The following is a 12618-nucleotide window of genomic DNA, read 5'->3' on the forward strand; positions in this document are numbered from 1 at the left end:
ATGTCTTCACGGTTTTCACTTTCATCTACTCATTAATGTAAATTAAAATACCAATCAATATTCATGTCAGAATTACACTCATTCATCAACTGAAACCATAATACTTTTCAATTATATTAATGTATTACAAAGGGGAAAACTTATTACTAGAATATTGGTCTGTCAGGGCATTCAATGATAACATTACTATTTGTATTTTCAAGCCTGAAATGCATATTTGTCAAAAACTTCATAAAAAATTGATCTTCATATATTCATGTTTACTAGATAATATAGTCAGATTTGTCAATTTCTCTTCACTTACAGCTCAAGAATGCTTCTAATTAATTTTAATCATGTTTCTTTCATATGAAGCAACATATATGCGACTACTGAAAAAAATCTTAAACCTTAGAAAATATATGGCCGCGATTCCCATTCACAATAATTTCTAGAAATTGTAATACCATCCACATCTTTGTTTCTCCAGGATGTATGCCAGTGTTTCAGTCAAAAGTATTTCCAGTAGAATATTTTCACATTAAAATTCATCATAAATTTCTCTAATAGTGGTTACTACACATTTTTTTTTTCTTCTGCAAAAAACAGAGAAAATGGGGGCACCTGGGTGGCATAGTCAGTTAAGCATCTGACTCGGTTTCAGCTCAGGTTGTGATCTCAGTGTCCCGGATCAAGCCCCACTTCAGGCTCTGTGCTCAGTTTAGAGTCTGCTTGGGATTCTCTCTCCTTCTCCCTCTGTTCCTACCCCACTTTCTCTCTCTCTCTCTCTCAAATAAATATTTTTAAAAATCAGAGAAAATGGCTGAATGATAACCAAATGGGCATTATTTAATCCACTGCTTTAGAACAAGCATCCATTCTTAGTGAAAACCATTGAGGCATTCGCCTATACCTATTTTGGTTCTTTGGGTTTTTTTTTGTTTTTAGTGGCAATGTAATCCTGGCAACTTCTGTGTTGTTTCTTTTGGCATTCTTCTTCAAAATTTGATTTTTTTTTCCTATGTGAATGTCCATTTTCTTTTTTTTTCATTGTTGATGTTGCATAGTTAATATCTTCTCCACATTTCCTATGTGTCTCCCTCCAAGAAATTATTTTAAAACTTAGCGTTTCATTCTACAATGTTCAAGGATGATTCTAGCTGTCTGCAAATTTTTTATCTGATAAACCTCATCTAAAACTTCACACTAGAAAATAAAAGCTAACTACAAAAATCACATAGAGCTATCATGATTCATTTTTAATAGCTGTTAAATGCAGGAATATGTACTCTCACAGAGCTGCAAATCAACTGTGTTGAAAAGTGAGCTCAATTGATTCCAAACAATCACAAACTTACTATTGAAGAGGTGTCTCTGAGTCTATATGTATCACAGGCCAATTATATAACTAGCAGTTCTCCAACTTACTTTCATATAAAATACAATGTTTGTTAAAGTTAATGCTAATTTTGGAGCTTACATCTATATTTTTAAAACTCAGTAGTAAAACTGAAGTAATTATTTGGAACTTAAGATGATAAAATATTCGTTTGGTGAAGAGAATTTTATCACTTTTTTTTTTTTTTAGAATTTCTAATGCATGGTGATAATGGAAGCAGGTTGACTTTTAGTCAGGATTGTAACTAATTTCATTTTTTTATTTTTTATTTGTTTATTTTTTAAAGATTTTATTTATTTATTCATGAGAGACAGAGAGAGAGAGAGGCAGAGGCAGAGGGAGAGGGAGAAGCAGGCTCCCCGCAGAGCAGGGAGCCCAATGTAGGACTCAATCCCAGGACCCTGGGATCATGACCTGAGCCGAAGGCAGAGGCTTAACCGACTGAGCCACCCAGGCGCCCAGATTGTAACTAATTTTAAATTCTCTCTCTCTTTTTTTATTATGTTATGTTAATCACCATAGATTACATTAGTTTTTTTTTTTTTTTTAAAGATTTTATTTATTTATTTGACAGAGACACAGCAAGAGCAGAAACACAAGCAGGGGGAGTGGGAGAGGGAGAAGCAGGCTTCCTGCTGAGCAGGGAGCCCGATGCGGGACTCGATCCCAGGACCCTGGGATCATGACCTGAGCCGAAGGCAGACGCTTAACGACTGAGCCACCCAGGCGCCCTACATTAGTTTTTGATGTAATGTTCCATGATTCATTATTTGCATATAACACCCAGTGCTCCATGCAGAACGTGCCCTCTTTAATACCCATCACCAGGCTAACCCAACCCCCCACACCCCTCCCCTCTAGAACCCCCAGTTTGTTTTTCACAGTCCATCATCTTTCATGGTTCATCTCCCCCTCTGATTCCCCCCCCCCATTCTTCCCCTCCTGTTATCTTCTTTTTTTTTTTTTAACATATAATGCATTATTTGTTTCAGAGGTACGGATCTGTGATTCAACAGTCTTAATTCTCTACAGAAAAAATCCCTGCTCCCTCCTTCTTTTCTTGCATCCAGAGGTGACCTCTTCCATAACATGGCCCTTGCTTGGTACTTTCTGTACTCTAAGGTGGTGGTTGCAGACATGAACATAGAGCAGTTCTCAACCCCAGCACTATCAGCATTTGGGCTGGATAATGTTCTGTTGAATCAACTGTGTACATACAGCTAAGGTTAAGGTCAGGTATGAAAAAGTCTGGTATGAAGTAACACTACAGAGTAAATATATCTGGCAAGGCTTCTAGCTCAGACAATGAGAAATGTGAGGAGACAAAAGAAGAAGGGGGTCACTGGCTCAGCCAACACATTCAGGTGAGTCAATCCTGGCAAAAGAAAGGGGTGATATCTTATACCCTGAACATTCTAAAGTGTAGTTGAGTACCTGGGAGGTCACTGATGACCTTCACAAACACAGTTTCAGTGGAGTGGTAACAGGGATTCAAAGAGCAGTGCCTTGAGGAATAGCTAAAAAGTGAAGCAGAGATAGCATTTTCAAGATCTCATCTATGAGTTGGGGAAAATAACAGAGCTTCTTTCTCTAACCCTAATCCTTACTAATAAAACAGCTCTGAATTCCTTCAAAGAGAAGCTAAATGAGCAGCTAAATGTAACTCCTCAGGCTATACACCTTATCTCTCTTGGCCTCTCTGTCCCAAATTTCCATCTTATTATTTATTATTATTTAAATATAATAAATAATATTATATTATTTAAATATAATAAATATTATCATTTAAATATAACTGCAGCAAAATTTCCTTTAAATGCATAAATCCTCAGATATTTTGAGACCCATTTCTTCTAGTCTTGGGTTTTTTTTTTTTTGATTCATAATGTTTGATTTTTGTTTTAAAAGATTTGGCTTCACTTTTTAAAAATTTCAGTAACTTAAGAGAACTATCATTTTTGGGGTGTGTCAGGGGAAATATATTTAAGAAATTTAAAAGTTTTGGGGCACCTGGGCGGCTAGGTCATTAAGCGTCTGCCTTCAGCTCAGGTCATGGTCCCAGGGTCCTGGGACTGAACCCTGCATCAGGCTCCCTGCTCAGCGGGGAGCCTGTTTCTCCCTCTCCCACTCCCCCTGCTTGTGTTCCCTCTCTCGCTGTGTCTCTCTCTGTCAAATAAATAAATAAAATCTTCAAAAAAAAGAAATTTAAAAGCTTTTAACTTCTATGTCTAACGATGTTTTTAAAAACTTCAAGAATGTGTGAAAAATCCTTTATATTACTTTATGAAATACAATGTCTTTTATTACCTTGCTTTTATAGGACAAATTTCCTTTGCTGAGAATTTTCTCCCGATTCTCTACTGCTTATGTAAGTATCAGCCTTCTTCCAAAATAGAACTCAAAACATATCTCCTCTAGGAAGTCTTCTCATCAAATTGTTCTCTCTCTCCCCTATGATATTCTTTCTATGGCACTTAAGACAATTGGCCTTGGTGTTAGAATTATTAAAGTCATTACTCTGTAAGTGTATGGTGAACATGGATAGGACAATGTCTTAGTCATTTCTCCTACTGAAATTAGTACAATACTTTGCAAAGTAGATGCTCAAAAATGTTGATTAAAATGAATCAAAGCCATATATTGAAAATGAATATACTGGGCCTTAATAATATTTTCTGGACTTAAGTTATTATAGGCTTTGTTGCATAATCTTGAGCTTATCTTGGGTTAAATGGCAAATAATTAAAAGAAACCAATCATATATATGAAGGGATTTATAGTTTATAAAGTACCTTCATTCATTAATTACTGAACAATCAATAAATAATTAGGTGAATGGGAAAGAATAGCATGGTAATCGTAAATTATTAATGCAATTTATACTTTCATATCATAAAGTTGTTATAAAACTGCCACGAGTGATTTTATGTCAAGAGACTTGGATTGCCCTCTTACTACCTCTACGACCTCAGGCATATTTGTTATTCCTAAGACATGACTCCCTCTTATGTACTATGCCTATCTCACAAAGTTACTGTCAAGATCAAATGAGGTAATGGAAAATAATAGCAGTTTAAATTATTGAGAGGTAAATATTCATTAAGAACCTACACTGTGTTTTTGTTTAATCATCACAACAATCCTGAGGTTGATTATCATTCCCATTTTTATAAAGACAACTTGTCACAGAGAGCTTACATAATTTGCCCAAGGGTGCATAGTTATTAAGAGGTGGAATTAAAATTTTTCAGATAGTCTGACTCCAGAGCCAAACCTCTTAGCCAAAATACTACATTGCTAACTAAGTGTCAGCTCCATTTCTTTAGATTTTGTAAAACTTGGCTATATAACATTACTAGCTTTTTCAAATTTATAATGTCTAAAACTCCTAGAATAGAAATTTTTCTTTAGATTTCCTAGAGATATAATAACAAATCTATTCAAAACACTCCACAAAAATTCAAATGAAATTTAGGCAAAAAAATAATGTTGGAGGATTAATTTAGTAAACATATTAGCCTAGTGACTTGCCAATTACCTGTCTTCTATACAGTAACTAGTTACATTCTTCAGTATGTTACATACCTATATACATACATATACATACATGTATATATATATATATATATAATTGAATCTTAAATAAATCCATTCTTAAATAAATCCATTTAGTAGTCCACCTAGAGGGTTGATTACTGTTTAGTAACTCACTCCAAATCAAAAATTAAAAACTGAGGGGTTAATCTTAGGCATTAAAGAAATACAAAATCTGATAGATCCAACTGTTTTCTAATTTGAAAAATGCTATCATAAGCCATTTACTTAGATTGCTTTCTTTAACATTCCAAATTTCAAATTGGAGAACACTGCCATCCAGGGATAGAGAACTGAAAGTGCAGAGACAGAAAACCAAAAATTTACGGCAGTAGTTCTCGGTATTGAAACACTCAGTTGGTGCTGCAATCTCTTGTGAGGGAATTACCAATAACTGTTCAATTATTAAAGATTTCAAATGGCACCACATGCTTAAAAAATGACAGGATTCCCCAAAACTTCTCTTTCACCCACTCATTCAAATAAGAGAAAGGTATAGCACTACAATCACCTTGTTAGTACCAGCCCATGATTTTCCTTTTAAAAACAATTCACTGAGGGGCGCCTGGGTGGCTCAGTCGTTAAGTGTCTGCCTTCGGCTCAGGTCATGATCCCAGAGTCCTGGGATCAAGCTCCGCGGTCGGGCTCCTTGCTCAGCGGGAAGCCTGCTTCTCCCTTTCCCACTCCCCCTGCTTGTGTTCCCTCTCTTGCTGTGTCTCTGTCAAATAAATAAATGAAATCTTTAAAAAAAATAAAAACACTTCACTGACGTTATAATATACAAAAAGCTATACACAATTAATTTAGTCAACCAAATAACTTTGGAGGTAAGTATATACCAGGAAACCATAACCACAATCTATGCCATTAGTATATCCAACACTTCTCAATTTTTTTCCTACCCTCTTTATTGCTTACAGGTTTTTTTTCTTTTTGAGGATAAAAACACTCAACATAAGATCTATCCTCTCAGCAAATTTTAAGTATCCAATACTGTTAACTATAAGCACTATGCTGTGCAGTAAATCTCGAGGACTTATTCACCCATATAACTAAAACTCTGTACCCTTTGACTAATACCTCCCCATTTTTCCCTCAATCCAGCCCCTGGCAACCACCATTCTACTCCTTCCTTCTCTGAATTTGACTGCCTTAGATTCATGTAAGTGTTTAATGTAGTATTTGTCCTTCTGTGTCTGGTTATTTCACTTGGCACAATGTCCTAGTATCAATTGATATCTAATACTTAACGATAGAAACTCAATTAGCAGTCATCAGGCGTGTTAGATAAAGAAAAGATTATTTTTTTAAGATTTTATTTATTTATTTATTTATTTGAGAGAGAGAGAGAGAAAGCATGAGAGTGGTGAGGGTCAGAGGGAGAAGCAGACTCCCTGCTGAGCAGAGAGCCCGATGTGGGACTTGATCCTGGGACTCCAGAATTGTGACCAGAGCTGAAGGCAGACACTTAACCGACTGAGCCACCCAGGCGCCCAAAAAGATTATTTTTGAGGTAATTTTCTTTTCTCAGAGAAAGTGTCCTGAATTGTATGTCCTCCCCCCAATCCATATATTGAAGCTAAAATCCCCAATGTGATGGTATTTGGAGATAAGTCTTAGGGAGGTAATTAAGATGAAATGAAGTTCTAAAGGTAGAGCCCGAATCCAACAGAATCAGTATTTTTAAATGAAAATCAATAGACACCAGAGAGAGAAAGACCAGAGAAGTCCCTCTCCAGATGTGTATGTTGTAAAGGCCATCTGAGGACACAACAAAAAGGCTGTGTCTGCAAGCCAGGAAGAGAACCTTCACCAGAAGCAAACCTGATGGCACTCTGATCTTGGACTTCTACCCTTCAGAACTGTAAGAAAATAATTTCTGTTGTTTGAGCCACCCAGTATGTGGTATTTTGTTATGGCAACCAGAGTAGCCAAATATAGTGGGATTTGACAAACTCTTGAGAAACTTGAAACTGGAAAACTGGATCCCCATCCAACATGCTGTTGGATCCTTACTTTCACTAATAGAACACTGTAATAAGGAGGAAAGAGGTCTCACACTAGTTGCTTTTAATGATAATAAACTTGTTGTTTCATATATCTGACAGCATTTAACTGATCCAGGTCAACCCTTAAGGGAAAAAAAAAGGTAAAGATGGTTTGATGTGTTGCTTTTGAGAGAAACCTGTAGTTTCTGATTAACACTAAAACATTGTTATTACTAGAGGAAATGTGAATAGCATAATAAGAGGTTAGTAGAGTCATCTTTGCAAAGAATCAAGGAAGTTTTTCAGATTGCAGCATTAAAATGGGGAGATGGATTGAGCTGGAAGTGATGTATCAGGGACAATGGAAAATTACTACTCACTTTTAAAAAGAGCATCTAGGTTTTCCATGAGCTTACATTATAAAAGAACAGTCTTTACAGAAAAAAATTAAAATTAAACTGTTATAAATAATATAAAAATGATCTGCTCATGAGAAAAATTAACCTCTGTTGGGAGCTATGGAAAGGATCCTTTAAAAGAATGGACGGAACTTAACCTCGTCTTGAAAAGTAGCCATTGAGAAAGCAGAGTTGGCAGTGGGAAAGGTCAAGGAGAGAGCCTGGGCTAAGAAAAGGTAGAAAACAAAGACTGACATGAGAAGATGATGCTGGTTGGACAAATGAGGTGTTGGACAAGAGGGATGGTCCAGAGAAAACACTACAGGGCCTTTAAGAGCCACAGACTCTTTCTGAAGTATCATGGAATCATAACAACACTTTTCTCCCCAATGAGAAGACACGTTTTTATAAAGCTCTACACTTATCTTTAAGGTGCCCTTTCCTGTGTATTTATGTATGGAGTGTCTACTACCTACCTTAGTTGAAGAAGCCATTACAGTCTAGGAACTCAGCTTTAAGAAGGAGAAGTAAATGAATGAGAAGACAATTACAATTCAGTGTATGGCTCGTTAGTGGCAAAACCACTTCCTATTCAAATAGGAAGTCAACTATGTATGTATTTGTGCCCAAATCACACATTAAACTAAAAGAATACCAACCCAAATGCAAGTCTGAGTTAACATAATTTGAGTACAGAATCCTGACTTAGGAGCATGGGCTCTGGGCAGGGCCTACAGAGGCTCATAAGTAGGCCTAGTTTAAATGTTCTTTCAATCAGTGCTGAAATTCTTCATTTTATCTGTGAATCTGAGTTTTGTATGTGAAGTCCAGGGAGACAACGAAACATATTTCAAGGGCTTAGTCTCAGGTCACCTGTGGTTCTGCCTCCCACATGCTCCACTTGGGTTAAGTGCCTTCCCACTTTCTTGTCTCTGCCCAGCAACTGCTGCCATCTTGTTCCAAAACATGCATCCACCCTAACTAAGTCCTGGGGTGCAAGTCCCAAGCACCTGTGAGGGTCTGCACTAGATCCACCCATATCCCTGTGCTTGAGAGAATGACACATTACATACCAAATAAAAACACATGACGGGGCAAAAGACACTATGGAAGAAAAGAAAAAAACTTTTCCTACTTTTTGAAGGAGGGATCTTGCATTTTCACTTTGCACTGGGCTCTGCAGATGTGTGTAACCAGCCCCACAGTCCTCTGGCAGTGGTTGGCCCCAGCTGGGCAACTATGGATGAGAAACCTGGCTCCTCAGAAGTCAGTTTCCAGATCTGTAAAATAAGAGTAGTTCCTATGTCCTTACATTTCTGTGAATATTTTGGAGACAATTCATGCAGAGCTTTTGCCCCAGACTTTGATCCATTTTAATGATCAATACGACCAGGTGTTAACTATTAATTAAAAGATTATCTAATTCAGATTGACTCCCTAATGCCTCCGCTGCCTACAGGCTAATACTTTAGCCATTCCCATAGGCAGTTGCAAATGTGCTTTAAACATTTGGCTTTAAACGTTCAACTTTTTCTTTTTGGGTTTCCTTTAAATTTAAACTTTCATTGCCTAAATTTAAACCTTATCACAGTGTACAGAAAAAAAAATATGTTCGTGCTTCAGCTATAACGTGAGCCTAGGGAGAAAAAGCTGTATCTAATAAGGACTGTTTGTAATAAGCACAAGAATCTTCACAAACGCCAGATAAAAATTCAAAGAAAAATTGGTCACTCAACTGTTCCTTTCGCAAAAGGGCTGTCACCCCACTGGGACACAAAAACATGGTCCTTACAAAGCCGGGCCACGTCTACAGACGAATATAATAAAATCAGCATCTTGAAAAACTTCTAAACTTGGCAACAGCTTTCGGAGCGCCCCCTGGGCCACCTGCCCGTGCCTGGTTTCCATAGAAACGCGCAGTTCCGGCGCGTAGCACTCCACTCCGGAAGTTGTTCTCACTCGCTTCCGTTCTCCCCCTCGGAGAGTCAATCGGCCTATTGCTCAAGCGTCGGCTTGAACGGACGGCGGATGAGTTTGGGGCCGCAAAGGCTGCCGTAGAGGGGCGTGGCGATGGAGCCGCGATTCGGTTCCCGTAGTTCACGTGCCGGCCGCCGCGGATCTTCTCAGACCTACCATGGCTCAGCCGGAGACGTTAAATCTCAATAACGAGGTAGGCGCAGAGGCCGGGGGAACTTGTGGGGCTGCCCTTCAGGACCCCCTGAATGCCTTCTCTGGGTCTTTCTGATGGGCCCGTGGTCTCCTGGGGGAGAGGGTAGGGCATGTGGCTGGGGCCGCTTCTGGGTGGGCCCAGGCAGGTTTCCCGGAACTGGGAGCCTGGCCACAGTAACCGCCTCACGGTTCGTAGGTGGCTGATGCGGAAGACCTGTTTCTGGCCCTCGGGCCCCCTGAATTTTTATCTGTGGGATGTTGGGAAGATCATGTAATCTTAATCTAAATCAGTGTCTTCGTCTGTAGAACGACGCTCATGATAGTACCCCCTTCGCAAGGTGGTTGTGAGATTTAAAGGTAATTGGAGTATGGGAAGTGTTCGCACAGTGCCGGACACCAAATAAACTCTACGCATTACCTGCCTTTTATTGGATGCCGGAAGTGAAGGGGAGGGGTGGAGAGCTATAGCTTTTACTAAGATTGCTGATCTTCAATGCCATCGTATCGTTTATAAGGCTGTGCGCCCAGGACCACGTTTCTTACTCCAGCTACTGTCCCATTTTTCTCCTTCCGTTTACGCAAAGTTTTTAAAGAGCTGTTTATACTTGCCGTCCCTAATTTCTCTTCTTTCTTAAATTCGGTCTGAAATCAGGTGTTGGCACTTAGTCACTGCTAACAGAAAATGTCAGTGTCACTAGGCTACCATTTCTGCCGCTTTCCCCTTTTCTAGTTTCTGGTTCTATTTAAGGAAGTTATAAGACACCTGAAGATTTAAAGTAAGCTGGAAAAGCAAGAATCAAATGAAGACCTCACAGCTACAGGAAAGGAAGTTCTTTATGTTCATTATTCAGTGGCTGTTTAAGTGTTTGCCGTGAGCAAGATAGACTGTTCATGTTGTACAGTTGTGTGTAGACATACTTTCTGCTTTCAGGCAACCTATACTCAGATAGAAAAGGGTAGGCAACACCCACCGGTGGTACAGAATCATGCCCAGAAGAACAAGTGGTGCAGAAAGGTTGCCAAAGAAGGCAAAATGAATTCTCTTTAAGGATCCTACACTGGAATTGCATTATTGATTCAGTGAAGGGGAAGAAGGCATTCCAGGCGGAGAGACTGGTATAAGGCGGTAAGAGATGGTAGTAGAAACCTGCTTGGGTTCTAAAGGGCTAGATAACTCTCCAGAGATGAGAATTTCGGGGATTAAGTAGGAAATGAAACTCAATTATATTACTGCCTTACTGCCAGATTATTAAGTCCGAATTTCAGTTGACAGTGGAGTACAGAATATAGTGAAGGGGGAAATTCTGAAGATGTTTAACATATATTCGTAAACATACGTTAAGCTTGTGCTCCTTCCAGAAAACATTTGGTGGGCTTTTTCTCATTAGTTTGCCCAGGACATATAAAATAGTTTAATTGGATATCCTTGGGAATTTTTTGAAATACTAGTGAGCTTCCTATTCAGTTTTGAAATTGCCGTTGGAGTCATTTAGCACTCTTCACTTAAGGTGTTTTCTTTTTCCACCTGACTAATTCCCAGTCCTCTTTAAAACACTTAAAATTAGGAATTCCTCACTAATTCACCTCAATCTAGGCTAAATGTCCGTTCTTTGTGCGACCACTTTCTACTCTTGAAACACTTTCTACCTCTTTCTTAGTTTTTGTGTAGCTGTCTACTACCTACAACGTAATAGCAGTGGTGATAGTGGACATCGCTGCCGCGTTCCTCACCTTAGGGGAAAAGCTCTCAGCCTTTCCCCATTGAGAATGATATTCGCGGTAGGTTTTTCATAGATGGCTTTTATGATATTGAGGTATGTACCCCTCTATCCCTATATTCTGAAGAGTTTTGATCAAGAAAGGATGCTGTACTTTGTTAAGTGCTCTGACAGTGTTTGCTGGGCGACTAGATGAGCTTATCAAATTAGGAAGTGTATACATCCCATGTTAAAGTAAATCTTACACGTTCTCATATGAAGGTGGGGGAAAGGACAGCGGAAGTGGAGATGATGAAAGGTGTTAGAATTTAAAGCAAATGGGAGAAAAATATCTACAAAGGGGAAAACAGATAGAGATTTGTCTACATAAAAACTGCGAAACATCCCCAAATTTAAAAAAGACAGCCGATTAGAAGAAAATACATAGGAGATATAACAGGTAAGTGGCTAATATCATTACTGTAAAATAGTAATTAAGAAAAACTGCCTCTTAGAACATTGATAAAAGAAATGAATTAACAGCTTCCCCAAGGAAGAAATATATCTGCAAAAGAGGTCACATTCACTACTTTAATGTATCCGTTACTTTTTCATCATCATCCCATCCTAGTCCAGGTTACATCTCTCACCAGAACTACCCTTTGGGCCTTCCAGCTACTGTCCTGCCTCTTCTCCATCTAGTCTGATCTCCGTAGTGCAGCTGGAGTGCTCTCTTCAAAAGAGAAATCTAATTTCCTGACTCCCTTGCGTACAGCCTTTTTGATGGTTTCCTGTTGCTTTTGGTAAAGACCAGTCTAAACAAGGCCAGTCTCCTCTCCCCCTTAGAGTATACCACTGCTTGCCCCCACATCAGCCTCACTGGCCTTCCTCCACTAGGTAGCATAGCGCTCTTAAACATCCTTTGCACAAGTTCTTCCTTTTACCCAAAACCCCTTTTCCTCTCAGTCCATTTCATATTTCTACTTTACTTGCTATTTCTCAGGGAAACAGGGTTTGACTTTCATTTTAGTTCTTCTGTAAACTTCTGTAACACCATTTACTTCTTTTCGGCACTTGGCAGAGTTGCTGAGTGTTATGTGTGTGTGAATGTGAGGATTTCTTTCCTCCACCTGTCTGGAAGCTTTTGCTCACCATCCTATCCTGAGTACTGATGTGTTCAGTGAGAAACTTGAGCCATCATTTTTATGATACTTAGTAACTTAAATTAGCTCTCCCTAACTGGGATTTAGGAATTCAGGGATACTATAACTACCTGAAATTTTGGGTAAATTGGTATTTGTGTGCGTGCCTCTTGGGGGAAAAAAGTCCATAGGTTTCATCAGATTCTCAAACATTTCTAAATCTCTGTTATTATCTTTAGGATATTGGTACTT

General features: G+C 38.7%; 1 protein-coding gene across 1 annotated transcript in view; it reads left to right on the plus strand.

Annotated features, from left to right (window-relative positions):
* Nucleotides 1-9342: 9342 nt before the first annotated feature.
* SRFBP1 (serum response factor binding protein 1) overlaps nt 9343-12618 on the plus strand; it is a 64020-nt gene continuing 60744 nt past the window's right edge. Inside the window, exon 1 of the mRNA XM_027606006.1 lies at nt 9343-9528. Within this exon, the coding sequence (XP_027461807.1) occupies nt 9493-9528 (36 nt within the window). The 5' untranslated portion in view covers nt 9343-9492. The remainder of the gene's footprint in view (nt 9529-12618) is intronic.

The sequence above is a fragment of the Zalophus californianus genome, chromosome 5 (genome assembly GCF_009762305.2).
Source record: "Zalophus californianus isolate mZalCal1 chromosome 5, mZalCal1.pri.v2, whole genome shotgun sequence".
Lineage (NCBI taxonomy): Eukaryota > Metazoa > Chordata > Mammalia > Carnivora > Otariidae > Zalophus > Zalophus californianus.